At 38.9% G+C, this 23,735-nt stretch overlaps 1 protein-coding gene across 5 annotated transcripts in view; it reads right to left on the bottom strand.

The window, feature by feature from the left end:
- CEMIP2 (cell migration inducing hyaluronidase 2) overlaps positions 1-23,735 on the bottom strand; it is a 52,939-nt gene that overhangs the window by 17,807 nt on the left and 11,397 nt on the right. For 3 of the 5 annotated variants that reach the window (XM_052701298.1, XM_052701296.1, XM_052701297.1), the window contains exons 2-8: positions 17,274-17,610; positions 12,352-12,492; positions 11,253-11,814; positions 8,443-8,612; positions 6,872-7,060; positions 2,808-2,977; positions 133-342 (exon numbers count right to left, since the gene is read on the bottom strand). In XM_052701298.1, the coding sequence (XP_052557258.1) occupies positions 133-342; positions 2,808-2,977; positions 6,872-7,060; positions 8,443-8,612; positions 11,253-11,814; positions 12,352-12,492; positions 17,274-17,598 (1,767 nt within the window). In that variant the 5' untranslated portion in view covers positions 17,599-17,610. Of the gene's footprint in view, positions 1-132; positions 343-2,807; positions 2,978-6,871; positions 7,061-8,442; positions 8,613-11,252; positions 11,815-12,351; positions 12,493-13,665; positions 13,785-17,273; positions 17,611-17,872; positions 18,064-23,735 lie in introns of those variants that run through there. The other 2 variants (XM_052701299.1, XM_052701301.1) reach the window with 2 other exon arrangements.

Raw genomic sequence — 23,735 nt, 5'->3', positions numbered from 1 at the left:
ATTACAATAAAAAAAAAATTAAAAAAATCACTCCTGAGCATTTAAACTTTAAGTTAAGGAACTGCTTTTTGCTCTACATGTTCTTCTTAAGATTCAGGTCAACACAGCCTATTTCATTCTCCTGGCACCTACCAGTAAGCCATTAGTTGCATGAATAGTCACACATCTGGAGAAACAGTGATGAATGGAAAGACCATCAAGGTAAGTCTTAGAACTATAACCTCCTTTTTCATCCACATCCCCACAAAGGTGAAAGTGAACAGGGTAACTTCCTATCTGCTGCTGGCCCATTTGCTTTAATTCCACATAGGAGAGATGAACAGATGTAAAATTCTTCAAAATCTAGAAAGATAACGAAAAGTCCAGAATGATTAACTACTTGCTTGTTAACCAATGGAAATTTTAGATAAAACATCACCTATTCCAGATGCACAGTTTTTGCAAGCCAACACTAAGAGAACCAGGACAGCCATTACCGTCCTGCTCTATATCCTACTTTACAAAACAGTGTCATTCATGAACTAGAGTGAAAACTAAATCTTCAGGTGACAAAAACAGAAAATTCCATCAGACTGTACATTGCCACTTTGCTTTTTTAGGCACATTAGATATTCTTTACTGACAACCATGTACCGTTTGAGTAAACAGATGTCTTTGAAGTCACATTAGGTCCTGACTGTACTGAAGCTGTATCTGTGCAGTCAATCCAGCACAGAGTTAAGTCTAATAAAATTACAAAATAGAGGGTCCAGGGAACCTACCAGGAAACCTGATCCAATTAACAGCATAATACCGGGCCAGCTTAAAGATGATAGCTCATCATATCAGAATATCTACAAGGACAGAAACACTCAAGACAGCCCTGCTGCAGCTTGATCCTACTGTCTACTGTCTTACCACTAAGCACCTCCAGGACCTCTGGCACCTACTCTGTGCCCTAAGCCAGCCCCTGACACCTGCAGGCAGATTCACCCTCTTTGCCTTCCCCACCCTGAATAAGCCCTGTTTTCTCAGGTCCTCCTCAGGCATCATGTACTCCAGCACACTTCCAGTTATAACCTAAAACTGAATGCACTCTAGTGAAGAATCAACATCTTTCAGATGAGGACGCAGCACAGATCATGGAACTTCACAGTAATCCTATGTAATATATGATAAAAGAAAATAAGAATAAGCAGAGAAGGCATTATAATGGGGCTAGAGCACTAAAAGGGGAAAGCAAGAGTATTTTCTTCTACCTATTTCAACCTGAAAAGAGAAACCGAGTATAAAAATTGAACTACAAGGTACTGAAATACAGGAAGCTAAAGGGTGAGAGAGCTTTGTTGTTATTTTATTAATTTACCTATACTGGATATTTGGGTATTGTACAAAAATAATACTTTTCATAAGCATAGGTTACCCTCAAGAGAAATGAGCAATAAAGTGATGGACCATTTAGTGTGTTTGCTTACTTTTTGTAGCCTTTTCAGGAAGGACAAGGTTTTTTTTCTTTTATTTGATTGCACAGCTTAAATTTGCATGTCTGAAATACAGAGATGGACTATAACATGTCTTCCTGAGATCTGACTTCAGCACTTCCAGACAAGAATGTGTGGTAAAACTACAAGTGAGTGCCTCTCCCTGCTGTCCCCAGCCCATTTCACCCCTATGCAGAGTTAGCCTGGAACAGACTGAACCCCCAGGCCCTCAACATCTTCCAGTTGACCAGGGTCTCACCACTAGAGCACGTAAGGTTAATGTAAGCTGAAAACGCTTCCAGTGCTGAAACGCAGGCTTAGCAACAGACACTCAGTTTCTCTAAGTAGACTCCTGGGAACAGTTTAACTTTGGTGACTCAAAATATTTGTTTTCTGCTCTGCCTGCAAGGCATCTGAGGGGCCTTGCTGCCCAGCACCCCTGTGGAAATCAAGATCACATTTAATGAGACTCACAGCTTGCCATTTATCTTCTTTCCTTACATTATCTGAAACATAAAAGATTGGCTTAAGCTCATCTATTTCCCTTGCACACAAAAGCTGCCACACAGTAGGGAAAGGGAGCATTTTCTTTCCCACTATTATGTACACCGCTATAAAACTAAAATCTGCATCCAAATCCATTGAAAAGGGAGATTTAAACTGTGACCAACACATAATGAGCACAAATACATTTGCATTTAAAACTTCTCCTGCAGCAAAGAGCTGACACACTGCTGCTCTATCCTTTCATTTAAGTGAATACAAGTTTCATTATTAGTTTCTACAGCACTACTTTTATTCAGCTTTCCTTATGCTTATGGTAATATAAGAAATCAGCAGCAGTTTGCTTTACATAACCTTGGCACATTCAGATAAAATAAATAAGTCAAATTAAAAAATCCACCATAGTCCAACTCAGTCTCTTTCCTCACCATGCCTCTCTACCGCCTGATTTTGGAGATGATGTGGATCTCTAGGATTGAGACACTGCTCATCACTTTGGGAGAGAAAAAGGCAGGGAAAGGAGAAAAGACATAAAATGGAGATCAAGTTTGAAAATGTTTTAAGTTGAACAGGCAGATAGGCAACTTGTAAGGCTTAACCACCACCACCACACGATGTTGCAAGATATGGTGCATGCTTCTGCCACATTAAAATTTATATAACGTGCTACAGTGCCATAGAGTTAAATCAATTTTGAGAAAGAGAGAATAAAGTCCTTTCTATGAAAAGCAGTTGTATGAATTTATGTTTTTTAAGTTTTCAAATGCCTCCAAGACTAGTATTGACTTTTTTGTTCTCAGTGTACTTTTGAGATGACAGAAAGCTACTTAATGTTTTTCAAACCTTGATATGTCCACCAAACGTATCATAGCTGAAAAACTGACACTCCTTTTCACGATAGCAGGTATTTTCTGTCTCTCCCTTAATTAAGATGTTCCTTGTGAGAACTCCAACTTCTGCCCTCATGTCCACTCCATCAATAACTTCTCCCACATGGGGATATTGAGGTTTTTCTGTCCAAAAACAGTTTTGAGAGGGGGAAAAAAAAAAAGAAGAAAAAAAGACTGTCATTATCATAAACAGTAAACAACAAGGGCTGCTCTGAAAGTGATACTTCCTATTTTATAATGTTGGCCCATGACATCAAAAGGCAAATGATGGTGGTATGGTAGTAGAGGTTGAACCTTCCCCACCAATATTCCATTACATGTCGTTGCCATCTGGCAGATGGCAGCAGAGGAGCAGTCAGACAAACTGGCATCTGACATGGAAATGCAAACAAAGCAACATTGTGTCACTGAATACCTCAGTGCATAAAAGATGGCACCCACTTACATTCATTGATGCTTACTGGATGTTTATGGAGACCAAACAGTGGATGTGAACTTAATGAGGTGGCGAGTGGTGTGCTTCAGCAACAGCAATATGAAAGGCAAGTCATGGTCCAGACAGCCATGCAAACTGTCACATCACTAAACAAAGAGTGCCTCCATCAGATCATGACCAGGAAACTGCATACTAAGCTGAATACCAGCTTCGGTGCGTTGGAAATGATGGCAGCAACACTGAAATATCACAAAGTTTGTGCCAGGATGAACCAACAAACTCTCACTCAAGAACAGAAAGAATACTGAGCATGAGTTTGTCAGGACTTGCTGAACCAATATAAGGCTGAAGGTGACAGTTTCCTGGATTGAAGTATTACCAGCGGCAACACGTGGTTTCACCAGTATGAGTCAGCCAAAAAGGCAGTCCATGGACTGGTAATGTGAATCCACCAATTAAATAGAAGTTCAAGACGCAGCTCTCAGCAGGCAAAGTGCACTGCCTTTAGGGATAGGAAAAGGATGGTCCTTTAGGAATTTCTGTAACCCAGTTAAACCATAAACTACACTGTAGTGCTGTCTAAGCTGAAGGCTCAAACTTCCTGAGTCAGCTCAGAGAAGACATCTTACAACACGATAAGGCCAGGCCCCATACCCCTCTGAAGCATGGAGCGCCTCACCAATTTCACTTGGACTTTCAGACCACACCCACCACACAGTCTGGATTTGGTACCTTTTGACTTATGTCTATTTGGGCCAATGAAAGATTCTGAGCAATGATGCTGTTGCAGCAGTTGTAGGTCACCTCTGCTGGTGCAGATTTTTGTAAGTGCAGAAAGAATGCTTTTTTTCACTGCTGAAGAAAATGCATGACTAATGGTGGTGACTATGTTGAAAAATGGTGTTTTGTAGCTGAGAATTTGCTCTATCAAACAGTGTTATTGTGCTCTTTGTAGCTGCTGCATTTTCCATGGAAATAAATAGGAGGCATTACTTTCAGAGCAACCTACATAACTTGAAAGTAAACTAATAGTAGCACCAAAAAAGTAATATATTGCCATAACTTAAACACCGTGTTCTATTATCTTTTCTTATGCTAACGTGCACAAAAAAAGCATGTAATTTGGCAGATGATAAACACTAACCTAGCAAAGAACAAGCAAATTCACCTCTCTTGACTGAGCTCAACAAAGTGATATTTGAACATCTTTCAGGGCACAGAATCAAAGACGCTCTTGCATGTTTCATTATCAAACAAGGTGCCATCTACGTTCTTTCAGTACAGTAAAACTACTAACCCTAAAACAAAACAAGCATTTTATTTGTAGGTGTATGTTAATTTCAGTCCAATAGTTTGTGAATGGATGAAATGGATGAAAATTTAAAAAAAAAAAATCCTAAAAAAATTAAGAAAATTCATTAGAAAAGCTTTAATAAAAAAAACACAGATGCAGATTTGCTTTAGAGGAAAAAACATTGGCTGCCCAATCCACTCAAAACAAAAACTGGAGACCTGTAAACAAGGACAAAACTTTTTAGGAAACTCTGTATAGCTAATCTGAGGACACAAACTAAAATTAGGTAAAAATAACCACAGATACTCTATTTTTTAAATATTCTTCCAAAGAAAGCATCAGTCTGCTATTATCCTATACAAACCAAGAAAATTATCTGGAAATTTAAAGAAGATAATTATTTCAAGTTTTTCCACTCCCCCTTCTCAAAACTTACAGAATGATATCAGCTAAACTGGCAGATATCACGTGAAGAATACCAATACTGTTGTACTTACCCTGCTGTTTAGAAAAAAAAGACAGAGGTCTGCAAATGGGACTGTACTTATCTATTTGAAGGCCTGTCTGTTCTTTTTTCCCTCTATTTAACTATAACGTGTATACTGAGTGCAATCAAGCATCCTATTAAACAGTGCGTTGTTTTCTATTCCAAAAAAAGGAAAACATAAGAGATTTCAAAAGATAGTGTGTTCTTTAGTAAGTAAAATTTATCAGTTCACCAAAAATTCATGTTGCTCAAAAAAAAAAAAAAAAAAAAAAAAAAAATTAGTCGAAAAAGACCAGCAAGGTGGCCAGTTCTCTTTTAAAGTTCCCTCAACAGCTAATACAGCATTTATTTTCATTAAGAAAAAATGCAATCACCCTGTAGCCAAACTGCAAATTTTGTACATTTTTTTGATCCTCTTTTTTTTTTTTTTTTTTTAAAAATGAAGATTCTTTAAAGGTAGCTAGTTTTTCACAGTGCATGATTTCCAAGACAAAAGAGTTTGGGCATACTCCTATACAGTGGTGACAGAAAACTTTTTTTAAACTTCATAGTAGCTTGCACCTTGAACTATCTTGTACTTTAAAGTACTGATTAATGCATATCAAGTGAGAAACATCAGAACAAAAGCAATTAAGTATCATGCACAATGGGCACTAAGCCAGCTTTGTAGCTTTCTGCACGCTGGTAATCTCTGATGTACAGCAAGGAAAAGGCTGAGATATCTGAGTTCACCTTATCTGGATTTCACAAAGCAGGAAAACATCTTAGCCTCACCAGCAAATGTTGTGGAAGCTAACAATGCTGCAAAGTCAACAGAAAAACTAGCAATCCCAAAGACAGAGGAAGAGGAAAGTTTGAGGGAGTACACAGAAAACTTCTGAGAGCTGAGAAAGAAGAGATAAGAGGAAGTCATGCAGCACAGAGGTTGAATGTGACACATCTCGAAGAGCTACTACCAAAATTGGTTGATGAGTTGCAAACCAACCTCAGAGCCCACCAGAAGAGAAGGAGGGAAAAAAGCTCCAGATTGAGGCTGATGGACTGCCAGGGAAGGAGGGTGTTGGCACACAGAGGGGTTACAGGGTGACAGAAGAAAAACACAGATGTCTGCAATGTGAAAGAGCCAACCCCATGGGAGGCTCTTGTGAAGTCAGACTGAGTCAGATAATAAAACAGGAAATGGTCAACAACATGCAAGACCATTTTGTGCGCATCACACCCAAAGGAAAAACAGATTGCAACTAGTTAGGGATATCCTGTGTGAGTAGAGACTTGGAAGAGCCACTTGTTTCATAACCATTTTACTGGTGCATGGGTGAAAGAGATGGTAAAGGGGAAAAGAGATTTGAAGACAGCTGTTTTCTTCTTTTCAAATAGAAGAAAAAAAAAAAAACATATACAATGATAAAACTTTAGAAGAGAAGGACAATAGAGATGACAAACGTAGTGATGACCACAGCAGCCATTCAAGTTTGTATTAAGAGAACCAGTGAAAAGACAGAAAGAAGCGAAAGGAGAGTAGACAAGCATAAACCAATCCCCAATAAAGAATTCACTGAGACTGTGAAAAAAGGGGAGAGAAAAGTTAGTGCAGTAAGCTTTACAGGTCAGATGCAGATCTGACATTATACAGAGAATTTTGTAGGAAAGGCAAGTATATCCTCCTGTACACGGCAACAAAGCAATACTGAGACTGATAAAAAGACTGTTGTTACTGCTTGGGCTGAAAGGAACTATTTGGGCTGCACTGCTACTAACAACTTTTTCACACAACTCTTCAGATAGCGACCACTGCCATACCTTTGACTTTGACCTGGTGCTTGGTACACTCCGGGCAGGGAAGGAGTGTAAACTCCTCTGTCTGATACATTGAATAGTCTGTACTTGCAACCACAATTCGGTCTCCAGGCTGCCAACTGCTAACATCATCCAGAAGATTCAGTATCACTCCACCAACAGGTTCTACCTGGAAGCCTGAAATTGGGACACCTAGTTTAAAAAGGAAAAAAACAAAAGCAAGAGTTAACACAATGCAAGTATATGGGATTTTACAAGCTCAATACCACCCACTACGTGCAATTATGCTCTGAAACATGCCAACGTGAAATACCATTGCAGCCTGCTTTTTTGGTGGATTTTAAATAAAACAAAGGGCAGAGATGGAAACAACCAGGAAAACCAGTCAAAAACTATGAAATAGAAGTAAAATACCACACCATAATATATCGAATACCAACAGCATGTAGGCCCTGCTTGCTCTGCTTCCTTCAAGTGGTGTTCTTCTGCCATTTAACACTGTAGATGTTGGCAAGGACTTAGCAAGCCAGACTAGGGGAATTTTTTGTTCTAAACACAACTAATAAAACAGTTTTGCAAGCTATACTGTACACGTATGCTATTTCCCTACCTTTAAATTTAGCAGACCTCCTTTTATTTAACATTCTCCTATTTTATTTAATGCATAGGAAGAATGCAATCACAATTTGGCTTACTTATTGAACTCAACATTGGGCTCAACACTACAGCACCAGCAAGTCAAAGATGTACTTCTGTGGATTATTATTTTTAAGTATGAGTCAGTATAATTCCATAAGACTGTAATGAAAAGTAGAAGGATAGTATTAAAAAGATTACTAAAAAAAAAAAAAAAAAGTTTTCTAAGAAAAAAGAAATATTTTTTTTAAATTCTTCTAAACAAATGGGATATTGCTAATAATTCAACAAACAAGGAGAGATGACTGCCCATAAAAGTAAAATGCAGAACAAAGACCCCTGAAACACACACACACACACACACACAAAAAAAAAAAAAAAAAAAAAAAAAAAAGATAAAAGCATACAACATGACGGTTCTTCCAGAGTTTATATTAAAAAAAAAAAAAAAAAAGTTGTCTAATTGATGAGAGAACCAAAGTCTGGCAAAATAACAACACAGAATTGTAACATAGATAAAATGTTTTGGCTCCTACCCAATTTTCTCATAACCAACATCAGTGAAGCTTAAATAAAAATATATGACCAAAAAGAAAAAAAGAAAAAAAAAAAAAAAAAGACTGAAGAAAAAAAAATCTGCTTCAGCACATTTTAAGAACTTTTATCTGTAACTAATATGTTAGAAATGAAGATAATTAACTCACTGTCATGTCACTTGCATTCTGCACGTAATGATCAAAATTGTGACCAAGATGCTGTCCTCATACTTCACCCAATAATCCGGGCACATAAGCAGCAAAAAGCAAAACTTACAGCAAAAATCAAAATTTAAATCAAAAATTTAAATTGTAACCAGTAGCTCTAGCAAAAAACAAACAAAAAAGCACCATATGCAGTATTTACTTTTTCCCTACCCACAGGTGTAAATGTTTTCCTACCATCATTCCATTCACTGTAAGCTCTCACAACAAACTTCTGACCATCCACTGTGAAAAATTCTTTCTGAGCAAGAGCTTTCCCACCGGTGCTGTGATTTTCATAGTCTCGCACTGATTCATTACAGGAAGAATTCCCACCACCTATAACACCAACTAAAGCCCAGGCTTGCCTGCAAAAAAAATAAAAGCATGTGTTTAAATATAATTGCCCTTAATTCTTCACCAACAGGCACAAGATGAGACAAGGTGCGAAGAAGTTACTTACAATCCTTTGACCTGCATTCCCAATTTCATTTTAAACCACAGTTTCAAAATGAAGAACTAAGACCTCATTGGAAAGGTGCATAACCCTACATAACTGGATGTCCTATAAGCAAACTAACAAATATCATAGTTCTTAACTGAGAGAGCTTTCAGATACATTTTTTAGTACAACATACAAAAGAGAACCACAAGACCTGAGTGCCAGAAGTGATATGGGTTCCTGCTCACAAGCAGGCTTAAGGAAGCATGGGAAGATGTTGAGCCAGTGCTGACTCTCCTGCCACAGCATATTCCCATCACAGGGCTGCAGTCAGCTAGCCGTGTCTACACAGAGGAGACAAGAAGCCCCTGGGGACCAAGATTGCATCAAGACAGACATGGCCAGCAGCTGCTGGTGATCAGTACCCCTGGCATGCAATACATTTTGAAATATCCCAGACACTTGGACTCAAAAAAAAAAAAAAAAAAAAAAAAAAGGTACTGTATTCTATTGCACAACCTTTGCAAAAGGGATCATCAGTGTTTCTGAAGGCTGAGGACAAGTTTTTTTTTCTTCCCCCTCAAGAGTCTTTCCGTCAGCTGAACACTTGGCTGAGCACCTGTGGGGAGCAGGGAACTGTCCCAGATATCTCTTCACTTTCTACAGCTCTGCTCAGAGAGTCCAAGTTTACGAAAATGGAAAACCACACATCACAGAAAGCTGCCATCAAGTTCAAATAACAAGAGTATTTGTTGTCCTTGACTGCTCTGTAATGCTGTAATTACGTGCAGAGGAAGTAATCATCTATTAAAAAGTTGAACAAAATTGCATCATTAACATTGAATCATTGACACAAAGTGAAAACAGCAACAGCTAGTTGGACTGCAGCCCAGCACCAATGATTGATTCAAAGGCAGATATTAAAACCTTCAATTCAGTTGCCTTCTATTTCAGCCCTTTTGTGTTCTTACTAATCATTATCTTTAGAAGGCCAAATCAAAGTGCTCAGCATTAACGTCTTCACGGAAATAGGATGTACTGGGCCACCTTTTAAATAGCACCGACAAAAATCTGAGTGTTTCGTATATCAACATTTAAAATAAATACAAAGCTATTTTAAAGCACACTATTTTGCATGGGGAGGCAGAAGTGGAGAACAATGGAATGGATCATTCACCTCCAAACACAGCTTCTATGGTTCTGTGAAGCTCAAAACCCTTTCACTAGCTTTACAAGTTTAACTAATTGTCCCCGTTTTCCCTCAGCAAGCACTCAGGCGAGCATCTCACCGATCTCCCACAACACATGGGACATGCTCATGTGCACTCAGAGTCTCTATCAACAAGTGAAAATAGTCAGGAAACAGTCCTGAAAGAAATAATTATTAAAAAAAAAAAAAAAAAAAAAAAAAAAAAAAAAAAAAAAAAAAAAAGCAGCTTCCTTCTCCACACTGCAGGTTAAACAGTTCTCTCACTTCACACCAGCATTAAGGCCACCAGTAGAGGTGAACACCAGAACTGTCAGTTCCAGGTGAGGCAGAGACTGGCTGCCCAGTACCTGACCAACTGCCTGCTCATGCTTCCAGAAAATGGGGGCACCTATGGGATGCTGAGGCATTGGTCCCTCTGGTGAAACTGCCTCAAAGGCACTGCAGGCCATCTCCCCACTGCAGGGCCCCCATGACTACATGCTTACACAGTGGTTGGCATAAACATGCCCCTAGAGGAAGCAAGGTCAGAACATGCCATCCTGACTGACGCCCCAGCCCAGCTTTGCCAAAGCAACTCAAATCCAGATGTTAGGGGATAGCAAGAACAGTAGAGAAAATCTAAGGTATTGATTTCCTGCACATACTAGGAAATAAAACCAGCTTATACAAAGCCATTTTAACAGAAACTGAAGGACTGGCTGGCAGTAGATTTGATGTACCATCCACATGTACAGTTAACCCTGCACAACACAAAGCTAGGGTCAGAATGCACAAGAGGTCAAGTTTCCTGTTTTCGCAACACTGATTGTGTTTCTTCCAGAGCCCCACCATTTCAGAATGATCGAAAGACACAGACACACCTGACAACTGTACTTCAATAATAGAATACTTTTTTACAGATCATTCCCCTGCAGAATCAGCGAAGGGGACAGTGAAGGGGGCAATCTGATACATGTTTAGAGTCCTCTCCTTGTATTCAGCTTTTAGCTTAGCTTTCCATGCTCCCCAAATATAACGTCATATGCATTAAAAGCTTTTTCTAGACAACTGTTTTCTATCTGAGCATTTGAACACAAGAAAGTCCTTTGCTATACCCACCCTTATCTTCCATGAAGAAAAGTGAAAGTATAATTATGAATAAGCAGTGAGATCTACAGAAACGCCTGCGGGCTGCAGTCTTTGCTCTGCATACTGAATACTGCAACTGTAGTACTACACAAAACCTTCAAAGGATAGTCAGCGTTGTAAGAACAGATACTGTCCAAGTTTTATAAGCTCCCTATCCCCCTCCCCCCACAGAAAGCAGAATATATATCTAATCTTTACTCAACATAAAAGGGAGAATAAATTAGTTACCTGTAACTCAATCCTCTGACAAACCTACTTCCCAGAAGATTTTGAATAGTCACTCTAGTTTCTTCCAGTAAGTTTTTAGCAGCTGAATCTCCTACAGCAATAGCGATAATGCGACCAGGACTTCTATTCTTCAGTAAGTTCTGGAGTTTCAAGCTTTCTTCTGAAAACTCATGAGTATCAAATTTCAACACTTCCAAAACACTCGCCGTGTCCTGATCAATCACTCTCACATTTAGTCCTCGGGAAAAATTCTTTTTAAATGCATAATGACCACAGGCCAGCCCTGAGAAATTCATAGACTTTGACAGAAGAGTCCATGATAGCTTCTGATGCCCATGCAATTCCAGCGTTCCTTCAGGGCCCACACCAATAAATTTTTTGCCAAATTCTGGCACATCAGCATCTTCATTTGACTTCCCGTACAAAATAATAGTTGCTTTGGATTTATAGCGGCATTTCTCTGCTCCAACATGAAGCATTCCACCATCCTTTATCAGGATAAAACGAGTTCTCAAAGTAATATTTTTAGAACCATCTTTATCATCACCAAAAACAAGTAAACCTAAAGGAAAAAAAATATATATATTTCCGTAAGTAAAATCAATTCTGAGATAGACGCAAAGAATTAAGATTTGCAATAAGAGCAACAGAAAAATTAGAAAGATTTATTTTCCACACCAATTAAATAAGTTACTAAGCTTATAAATATGTTTATGAACATTTAGCAAAATAACTTCTTCTGGTTGTGATTCATCTTTCCAAGCATCTGGCTAGCTTGTCCCTACTTTTCATACTGTCTTTCTAAAATGGCCAGCATACTGTTTGCCATCAGAACATACTAAGATTCCTTACCTGGAAAGCTACTACGTAAGTCTAATTTTACTATATCATATAGAAAACCATGCCATTATTCCCAGTGACAGACTTGATAGTGTTCATTCAGCTTTTTAACATCTGGTATAATTGGCCTGGCAGAAGGCAGAAAAGTGGAAGCAGAAGAATTGTTCAATATCAATATTCCAATGCATTTTTCATGTAATCATAAAAATACAAGCTATGCAGTGAAATGAAGCATTTTCCTCATTTTGCCTTTACACACCTCCATCCTGTATGGTAATAGAATGTACTGTAGCATCCGAGTTCAGACGAAACAGATCTCCCTTTTTGATGATAACCTTCTTTTCAGGATCCTTCCCAGGGCTCCAGTTTTTCAGACGAGGATTCTGATCAGGACAATTCTCTGCAATATAATATGAAATTCATTATTTTACAAAGTTAGACTCACCAACAGGATGACAGCAATGTTGGAAGCATGATGATGAACGTGATTAAAGCAGTCAGTCACCCACAAAGGACTTCCACCTCCTTCCATGGTTACAGTACTGCTGCAACAGGTGTTCACATTTAAATTAATGGAGCCAAAAAGGTAACTGAGCAATGGTAAAGCTTCCAGGGGGTGAGAAGGGATTGTACACCAAATTAAATCACTGAGGATCACAAGCAGACTGAACTGTCAATGTATGCTGCACTTTTAACCTATTGCTAGGCATCCTTTGTTTTTGCTTCAAAAATTTCTACATCATCTACTGTAGATGAGGAGAGGTAAGTGGCAAAGTCTTAGATTCATAGCAGTTACTCTGACTCCTAGGCATCATACCTGAAATACTAACATGGTAGACACAGAACCATCTCACCTCCCTCAAAGTTACAAGTGGCTGTGTGAGAAAGGCTGATCCCCTCTTGCTTTTGAGCATCTTGATCATTTCTTTCAGCACAGATTTGCCAGTATGGAACAAAGGGGAGAAAAAAGAAAAGACAACCTTCATATATTTACTGTAATGCTTTACTACATAGAGCAGTTTCCTGGGAAGTGAGGCATCTGGATCCAAACTCACTGTCCTTTTTAGGAAGTTACTTTAAATACCAGGCTCTGAATCACACTAGAGCTGAGATGTACATAATCCTTCTCAAAATCCTGCTGAAGGTTTAGCACCACACAGGCAGTGGTGCCATATTATAATGCCAGAAAAGGAGAAGTAACATGAAGAAGTGACAAGGTCAAGTGACTTCAGATGCAGCTACAGCAATGTGTACTTAAAACACATCTCTTTACAATATTAAGCAGTCAGAAATGCAGCAGCACAAGAGGTACTACGAAAACAGGAAGTATATTTCTTGAATTTTCAATTTTCTTACAAAATGACAGACAGCAAATATTTTTGTTGAGAAAAAAAACACAACAAAAAATGCCAAAAATAAACAGGTTAGAAACTCAACTGAGAGAAATAGTCTCAGTAGCCTTTTCAAACCTTATCTTCTGGAGAAAAAGCCCCATACATCTGAAATGAAAATCAGGGAAAAAGGCTACTTGCAATAGCCCATTCTTGCAAAATCTAAAGAAAGAGAAACCTACCCACAGATTTAATACAAGCCATCCTTAGTTCTGCTGACAAAGTTGTTTTCGTTTGCTGTTTCTCTCTCCACATTTCAAATCCTTTCCAACCCAGGAAACCCACAGAAACCAAGATTTGACTGCCAGTGGAAAAAAAAAAAAAAATAAATAGCAGAACTGCATGAGGCCAAAAGGCATCTAAAGTAGTAATATAAAAACAAAAGTGGTTGTTTTTTCTTTCTTTTTTTTTTTGAGGGGGGGGGAGGGAGAGCCAAATGCTGCCAAAGAAAGCAACATTTAAAAAGCGAAACTCAACACATGAAGGAAAGCTGAAAAGCAAGAAACACTGCTATCTTGCAAGATGCTGAAAAAATGCAGTTCTGCTGCCTGACTCATGCAGAGTCAGTAAGCTCCTTTCCTCAACACTGCAAAAGTACTGAAAAGAGACAGAGACACGCACTTCCTGGCTGGTAGCAAAGGGCAGTGCAGGGAAACCATGAGTCAGCAACCTGCTAATTTCTGTTTAGCATGATTCATGGAGGAAAAAAGATTTAGTAACTGCAAGTTTTTCTGTTGAGTCTGAAAGATGAGATACAGCACAGCAACTCAATAAAATGAAATCAGAGTCTAACTTATCCTATCTTTGAGCAATTGAAGCCATTGGAATTGGAAACGGGCGCTCCTGCAAAATGAACATGCTTCTGAAGCACGGCGGATCAACTTTTTGGCAAGAGAATCAGATGTGCTCAGCAAAAGCATTCTGAAATTCTCCCTTAGTAATTGCAGTGGGTTGCACGGAAACATCAAATATTTAGTACTTCACCATATGTTACCTCCAAAATTACTGATCGGGTTTTATAGACCACAGTCATTGCCTGTACAGTTAAGGTTAAATGGAAGCAGAAGCATAACACAGAAAACGTTAAGTAGCTACAGCCTTGCCAAATTTAACCACTCACACTGAATTTTTTTTTCAAGTCAAGCCTCTACTTAAGTGCATTTTTGTAAAAAGGAGTCGGCTGTCCTTAGGGTTTAGTTGTTTCTAATAGGGTTAACAGGGTGAAAAAGTGATATTTTTATATACAGTAAAGAAAACAGACAAACAAAAAATACCTCGCCCCCCCAGAAGTTCTAGAATCTTTCATGTGTTGGGGAAAGGATATGAAGTTTGGCAGAAGAACAGACAGGAAACAGTTCTCAAAACACAGTTAAATAGTTGCGTTCTACCTGCTTAGCCACCAAGTCTGGAGTTCCTGAGGCCTCTGGGAAAAAATTATCAGTGTTATATTATGCTGAGCTGAAGTTTATCACACTTTGGCAGCTAAATTTTCTGAGGATCCTGTTTACCCTGGGCAAGCTCCAGCTGAGAACTGCAAAGGCCACAAAGAACTTTTTCCCCTAAATCTCCCCTACTTCTCTTCCTGACCCTGTAGCACAAGCCTCTGGAAATGGGGAAGGAAATTGCATTTCCAGCACTTTACATGTGTTAAGGCCTCTTTAGGAAAAAAAAAAAAAAAGAAAAAAGATGATGACAGGAAGATAAAAGCAAGGAGGAAAAAGAAACCAGCTGACAGGCAGGAACAGAAATGCAGACAAGTATCATTTTCCCTGTGGGGAGGGTATGCCGGAGGTTTAGGATTTACACGCAATTACTACTAAGTCTCACATTCCCTACACTGCCTTTCAAACAGCCATTAAAAGCACTAACAATATGGATTTGCAATTAGCCCTCAGCAAGAGCACACCTAGCTGGAACTGGAGCAGTTGGCTTTAATACCACATGTGTGAGGATGGAGCTAAAGACATTAACATTTCAACCTATCAAGAATCTTTTGGCAGAACTGCTGCAGTAACACTGTGACAGAATGAAAATTTTTGTCACTTTTTCTCTGGTGCCTGGATGAAGTTTCTCTTGCATTAGGGCTTCCAACACATTCTACAGATGTGTGGTTTCTCTTTTAAAAGACAACTCAGGGAAAATTCAGAAAGACACAGTGCAACAACTGATGCTGCAAGCTGACCGGATATCCACAGAAAGGCAACAGGACACTGGAGGAAAAAAGTCACATCCTTAGGTTATTTCTCAGCTTCTGTGCATGTCACTACAGCAAAGATACAAAATGCTCTACTGCAAAATCCCCTGTATCCTCACTGATCCATCAACTCCTTGCTGATAGGAAGTTCAGTGCAGGAATTCTAAACAACCCAATGCCTCAATGAACAACAGCAAAGGAAAACAAACAAAAAACCCCACTCAGAAAACAATTTGCATTTAAAAAGCAGGCAAACTCATGTCCTGCACATTATCAGTTTCTAAAGCATAGAAGGAATATTAATTCACATAGTCTGCGAAGCACAACCCCACTTCTACCGAAACAACCACAAAACCTACAATCTTAATTATATGGTATAAAGTCCTGGTATCATAGTGGAATGGTTTGTTATGTTTGTTTTGGAGGGAAGGTCTTTTGTTGTTGTTTTTTCTTCCTCTGAAAGTACTACTGTGTCAACACCCTAAATCACTTTTCAGCCTTTTCTTCAACTTGTAAACAGAGCACTTATTGCACATCTGGGCTCATATTACCAGAGACCTAGATCATAACATAGCAGTAATCTTCCATTCACTACTTCCTAAAAACTGACTTTCTTTTACTCTACAGTTATTAGAAAAACTCAATAACTTCACCTGAGAAGAGATCTCTGCAACCAAAAAAAGTGCCCCCGTTAAAATGCATGCATCCATTTCATACTGCCATCTGAAATTCACCATCGATTATTTTGTTTGTTACCTAGTGTTGCATTGACTCTGGAAACATAAACCTCAGAAGTACTACTCCAAAAGTCACTGTGCAGTCAGAGCTCGTGTTACAACAGGTAATGGTTTTCAAATTAATTTTAAAAAAATCATTTTGTTTTTAGAAACCTGTTTTCTTCCTCAGAAAAACAAAAACAAACAACCTGTGCTCCAAAGGGCACTATCAGCCTTATCTGCATGTCACAGTAGTTAGCAGTATTTGGCAGTAGGGATGTCTAGTTAGTGAGCAAGAGTGGATCATACCACCTCTTCATGCTTTACAGCCAGACGATTTGAGAGATGATTTCCAAATTCTGTGAAAGTTGCACTGCGTTCTAAGACAAGCTGAAAGCTCAGGGCTGAGAGGTCAGTGAGCTCCCTGCTCAGTTTAAATAAAGCAAATAAACCATTTGGTATAAATTCACAGACTTTTACATCTTTTACTTGAATGCCTTTCTATTGTTTTCCCTGATTACTGCTTAAGCAGAAAGCACTTCATTTCAACTATCCTTCGCAAACATCAAAATCCTACGCACAGTAATTATGGTTACACAATGCTCACACTTCTTCCCCTCATCTTTATGTCTTTATTTACTACTTCGCCTTTTTTGCTTCAATTAAGCAAGTCATATCAGTCTCAATAGAAATAAGAAGTGCCACTGAAAACAGCAAAAGGAACTGAACTTATCTCCAAATACAGCTTCCTTTCACATTAAAACTGCAAAGTGCTCAATTACTACACTCCATTTTTAACAATATTTCTGATGCAGAATTACTGCACTATGTTCACAGGGGCTTCAACTTCTAGGATGATTTTGTGTGTGTAAGAACTTACCATCTGGTGCATATTTCGAAGCTATTCCCATAAAAATCCCCAGTGCAACAAAAAGTGAAAAGCTAGAAACAGCAAAGCAAATGAGAGTATTTTTATGTCTGTTGGCTTCTGCCTGGCGGCGGTGCTGTCCTGGTGATGAGGATGTGAACATGGCCCGGGCTTCTTGTCTCGCAGAGGTAAATTCAGCTGATACATGGCTGTGTGAAGGCGGTGGGGGACGAAGAGGGGCAATTCTCCCCGGGACATACCCAGAAGACCTGTGACTGCTCCCATTCTGAGGTGGAAGGAAAGCAGGGGAACTCCCCCTGGCATCAATGTCTTGCATGTTACAAAGTCACTGCAACGAGCACACACAGACAGAAAAAAAATAAGAGAGAGGCTTTCAGTATACAGTACATTAAAGAAGAAGAAGAAAAAAAAAAAAAGGCAATTTTAAGCCACATGCCTTCTCCTTAATGTGTTTCTTTATACAGTATCAATCACACTATAGCTACTGGTCATTTACCACGCTGTAACAGTTTGAAACAATAGCATGCAAAATATCTTGAATACAATTAAACTTGAAAGGATCTGGTAAGGAAACAAAGCACAGCACAAACCATTTATGTTAGGTATTTTCCAGAGGTTTGTCACAGTTAACTTGCATTGTCCAATTAAGAAACAAGAACAATGAGAAAGCCAGCAATTCCTTTCTTCTCCATAGAATGCCCAAATGTATTTCTTCTCCATGCAGAAGCTGAACAAGCTCCTCATTGTTTTCCTTTATGGAAGGGAAGTTGAAGGAGACAAGCTTTCATTCCACATTGGAAACAGCAAGAAGCATGTAAATTTAATAGGTAAAATACAAGACAATTTTATTTATACTTGAGAAGATGCAACCTAGTCAACACTTTTTATTAACTGAGGCAATTTGGAGTCTACAAACTTTGTCCACTCACAACAGGTTTCGGTTGCCAGTAAAGGTGTGCTGGGATTGATCCTGTAACAAAGTAATTCCACAAAGCTGAGATATCTGGGCTTGGGCATAAAGACTCAAAGCAATGCTATTGCTCCAGGGCTCCCTACCTACCACTGAGAACTGAGCACTTTTATTCCGGTTACTTGTGTTATTTCTATCTTTTCCTGAAGCAGCCAGCAAGAAAAGCCACAAGAAAACATTCCTTCCTGACATGTTCCAGCCAACAGTTCTAAACTACTGCACTTTTCTGCTTGCTTTAAGGGATCCAAAACTGCATTCAAATACTTTCTTAAGCTTTCTGGTCAAATCTGTTGCACAGCAAGGAGTATTCACAAAGCTAGCATGATTTTTAATTGACATTTCTTAGGGATAGAGCATTTTTTGAGAAGGTTGCTCAAGTTTCAGTTCACTGAAACCCAATCTTCGAAACCAAATTCTGAAGAGGATTTAAGTGTAAGCTAGATGTATTAAATCACAAAACGAATTATGAAAATAGGGACCACCAATAACAAAAACCTCCAAATGCATAAAGATCCTCTCTTTCGTTTACAAAGGGAAGTCTGAGTCATGTTCTCAAGTGCCAGGCACACTGGTGAAGGAGGAACACTACAACTGCAATCTTCTTCTGAAATGTAGCAAAGGAGCCTTTTGTCTCATGCTGTAAAATCTGACACATCACTGTTTCAAGGCGAGAGAGTTGTTATTATTGAACAGGCTGGATTACTCCTTCAGGGAAGACAATGCACCACCAGAGCTATGCAAAATGACAGTAAAGGCACTGAAACATAAACTGGAGCCGCCAGCACACAGGAAAACTTATGCCAAATCCCCCAGCAGTGTTCTTTGCACCTGTTTGTTGCAGCAAATTGATTTTCACCATTCTCTTCTTAAAGAAGCTGTTTCCCATACCTAATCCCTTGTTCAGACTTCACTGCCCACTGCTTTATGAGCTCTGTGTAACAACCTTCTTCCACCACACACTTTTAAACACAGCTAGACAACTTTCAACAGTAAAATCTTAACAGCTTCTGTGTTTTAGAAGTGCTGCTAAAAACTTAATGCAGAAGGAGCTTTTCAATTTAATTCAAAAACAGTCTTTATGCCTAACTGAAACAAATACTTATTCTTTTTTAAATAAAGAACATTCTGATCCAGCGTTGAGGTTTTTTTTGTTGTTTTTTTTTTGTTGTTTGTTTGTTTGCTTTTGTTTTTTTGTTTTTTAATGGTTTGGGCCCCAAACTCCTCAAGTGTGGCTAAAAAGCTTTCAGATATGGCATTTACTTGTCTCACTGACAAATTGACTATATGGTGTCACTATAATATGAAACATATGGAGTTATTAAGTCATTTAATTGCTCAGTTGTACTAAACCCAAAATACACAAAGCCTAACTTACTTTCACAGCATAACTTTTTTTTATCAATGAAGGCATCTTTAAACACTGCCACCACTTAAAAGAAAAAAGTCATTCATTACAACAGAGACTGAAAATGCTTGTGTACTATTTCAAGCATATGTTCTTTTTAAAGCACTCAGTCTTGTTTGCAAGGCTCATCCTGCAAACTGTAAAGTTTTATAACTATCCCACTGGAGTGCAAACACCAGTCACCCCAACAACAGGTGGAAAAGAGAGCTCAGAGACACAATCGTCCACATCACAAAACAGAAATTATGAAACAAATGTAACAAAATATTCAGCACGAGATTTACCAGATAGTTTGCCATTACATGAGGTGTAACCATTTCAACACTTCCTTCCCTCTTCCTGTGCCATCTCAAGTTATCTAGCTGAGAGAAAGATCTTCATCCCTCAGAGCAGCTGCTGACTTCTCCTTAAAATTAAGATGAGCTCAAGGATCTGATTCAAGTTACTGACTTTTTTATATCCACTGTGAAAATTTTCAGATGGCACCACACAAATGTAACTGAAGCAATGAGCTATAAAGCCTGTAATGCCCTAGACAGTGATGTTATTTGGCTGTACAGAGATAGTATGAGTAAAACGCATGGGAGGAGAAAGAACTTAAAAAAAAAAAAAAAAAAACTTCAAGTTCCCATTTACTGGAGTTTTTTCCTCTTTAAAACCTCTTTCTCCACCTTCAAAGGCTTGCCATTCCCCTGTGACCTGTGCCTATGCTGTCCTCTTTTAAAAAACAAAAAGCAAAAAACTCTAGGTATCAAAGGTCCCAGGATTCTATGTGCAGTCACAGACACTAGAGAGAATTGGCTTACCTCTACGTCCTTGCAGCCCCACAGAAGCATAAAACCTCATGAAGGAGCTCTGAGATGTGTGCGTCCCCCCTGATAGCGCAGCCATGGGCAAGAAAATCACCACTTTGAGGAACCTACTGCAATTGCACTGTGTCACTGTGGTATTTTGCTTTGTAGCTTGCTGCAGCATGATTTCAGTGAAAGTCAAGTTTGTGCACGATACACAGCTGCTCAGCTTACCTACCCAAGTGCTATTGAGCTGTCTGTGTAAACCTGCTGTTGGCCACGCTGTTTGGGCAGGCTGCTGTTTCACCATTCTCAACCTTCTCAGCCTTCAACAGAGTATTATACAATATCATCAAATCCATTTTTCACCATCATTGTTCACTCAGGGATACAGACAGGTTTGGGCTTCCCGTTCACTGCACCAGGGAAGCCTGAAATACACTAATGGAGCTAGAGGATGACTGTCATTTTGGCCCATTACATTCCTGTTACCACCTCTGAGCCGGAACACTGGACATGTTTGCACACCATCCTTCTGATTGTGCACTTCCCCACACAATCCAGATTCTTGCTTCCTTCCCCTCCTGCCACCATCACTGAACAGATATGTATTTCTCGTATTCATCATGCTAGCCAATCTAGTCCATACCACCTTAAAAAAAAAGTCTATTTTGCACAGAAACTCAGAAGAGCAACTACAGTACAAGTCTGTTTCTACCAACAGAGCACTTGAGCTGCATGGATAACAAACTCTAATGCTCACCAAGCAGGCTGTAGCATCTCCAAGGCCCTCACGTGTTCCTTCAACCGTTTGTCCTTGTGCCATATTGTACACACATACAAGCCTAAGGAAAAAAAACTAGGAATGTACTTGCAATCACAAGATAACACCGGGTTCTCCTGAGGCATGAGCACATGATCAGAAGCAAGTGGGATGCTTATCTGTTACTCAGAATGGGGCTACTTTCCTGAACAGGAACTGGATTATTCTGTGCTTTTCACATAATCCAACATCACCAAAAAAGTGAAAAACACACCATGACATTTCAACACTTCAGATGTTAAATAAGCAGCATAGCAAAGCATGTCAGATTTGCTGTAAAACTCCCTTGTCATTGCATCTTCTCAAAATTCTGTAAGCAAAGTAAGCTAACTTTCATACAAGGCAAAGATACTAATGTTTCCTTAAAAGGACATCTTAAGGATACATAGTTCATAGGTATGAGGAACAAAACAGAAAGGAAGTTAGAAGAAATTCCACTTCTGTTGTTGCTGGCTATGAAATGCTACCAGTTGCAGTGCTGATTGTTTCCACACTCTTTAATCTCAGAGTATGCAACTGCTGTTAAGTAAAGGACCAAGGAAGGGTGGGCAAAAACCACACACTGAAAGAATAATAGCATTTCCCCCTGTAACACAGTGCCACATTGGTCACTGCTGCTTTTCTGGCAGAGACCTGACTGGTGCGAGATCAAAGGGCAGCCAGGAGCCCAGGAGGGTTCATGAGCTACAATTATTACACAGAACATGATGTAAATTTCTGCCAAGTACAGCACACACACCTTCACAAATCTTCAAGATGGCCATTAAATTGCTAAAGATATACAGATTTCAGGACAACGTTTCAAAAACTTCAGAAAGTCCCCACTTCACCATGACTTAAACTTTCCCTTAAGAAAAAAGCCTAGCCCCCAGGAACTGCAAACTCTGTGATCCACATTGTCTTCTGTTGCCTTGTTTCAAAATTAAGCCTATTCATTCTCATAACATGCAGCATATTTATAGGAACCTACTTTTTCACCAAGATGTGCAAAAGCTAGAAAGCATAAGCGTACAGTAAAGTAGTACCACAGTTCAGCAACTGTGGGAAATCACAACAATTTCTGCAAAAGCTTGAAGAATCACATTTGACTTAAACTGTAAAAGCTCTAGATGACTTCTGTCACATACTGCTTGCTGAATACTACCACTGCTGAGTCTACTTCCTTGCCCAGCAATTTCAGAAGAAAATTAGAGGACAAACAGCAACAGTTAATGAGAAACTGAAATATAAAAAAGGTAATAATTACAAAATTTTCTCCAAAATTAATAACACTGATTCAGATTTTCTTGATTTCCTATGCAGCAAATACTAATTTTTTTTTAATTTTTTTTTTGGCACACAGAATGTGCAAAATACTTTTGGCAGTATGTACATTTGTGAACAAAAGTTTTCAGAGGTGAAGTACAGGCAAAGGTCATTAACAGTTCTGATGAACACTTTCAGAGCTCACTAAGAATTGCAGCCATTGCCATCGAACCAGACTGATGCTTTAGGTTCACAAAAACAAGGTCAAATATTCCACCAATTTCATGTTTCGTGGTGCTCTTGTATGCCTTAAAAAAAAATATTTTTCAAGATAATTTTGTTAGTTACAGGCATCAGCTATATCACATATTTCATATGTGCCCCAAGACAATTCCTCTTCAGTCAAAGAGGCCCAAGCAAGCCAAAAGTTTGGACACAAATGGCTTACAGCATAGAGAGGAACCATTAATTTAATTTCTTGCCTCTTCTGGTAGTGTTGAATAGATGACCCTTAAGGATGAAAGCTAACAGATTAAAGGTGAAGTGTTGCCTTTCTTTCCCCCCTCCTCTTTCTCTGCAATAAAAGTTCTTCTTTTCTCCAATGATAATTGGCATGCTTTTGTCTATTTTCCATAACTTGTGTGAATGAGCTCTGTAGCAGTCACTTGGCTTCGTGTACATAGTTGGCAGGAAAGCATATGACACAGCAGATGAAATGCACAACTTTTCAGAAAGCCCATGCACAAAGTTTAGGGATTTACATAGTTTTGAGACTGGAGGGACATGTTTGTCTTCTTCAGTGCCTACACACAAAACACCGTCCCTCAAACACTCATCTGTTCCTAACTGATGCCAAGAATACCTATTTTTAATTTGCTCTAAGACATTAATAACATCCTTAGATGTTACATCTCACTGAGTCAAAGAAAAAAAAACCAAGAGCCACTGTAGTTCCTGCAGCCCATGCATCTGAAACAGTGCCTAATGCTTACAGTGACTTCAATTTTGTTCCATTTGTTTGTGTTTGACATAGTTAATCTTTATAAATCATTTGCAAATTGGAGAATTCTATCCTGTTTTCCATTTATTGTTTAAACAATAGAATGTTTGGCTGGAAGAAATCTTTCAGAAACCTTTTTTTTGTATTCTATTTTATTTTGTATCCTTCTGAATCTACCAGTGCCTCAATTACAGCGGATCCTGCACAATGCAGTGGAAA

Source organism: Tympanuchus pallidicinctus, unplaced genomic scaffold (genome assembly GCF_026119805.1).
Source record: "Tympanuchus pallidicinctus isolate F22 unplaced genomic scaffold, pur_lepc_1.0 scaffold4, whole genome shotgun sequence".
NCBI lineage: Eukaryota > Metazoa > Chordata > Aves > Galliformes > Phasianidae > Tympanuchus > Tympanuchus pallidicinctus.
The sequence above is the reverse complement of the archived record's forward strand: the minus strand, read 5'-3'. Positions and strand labels throughout refer to the sequence as shown.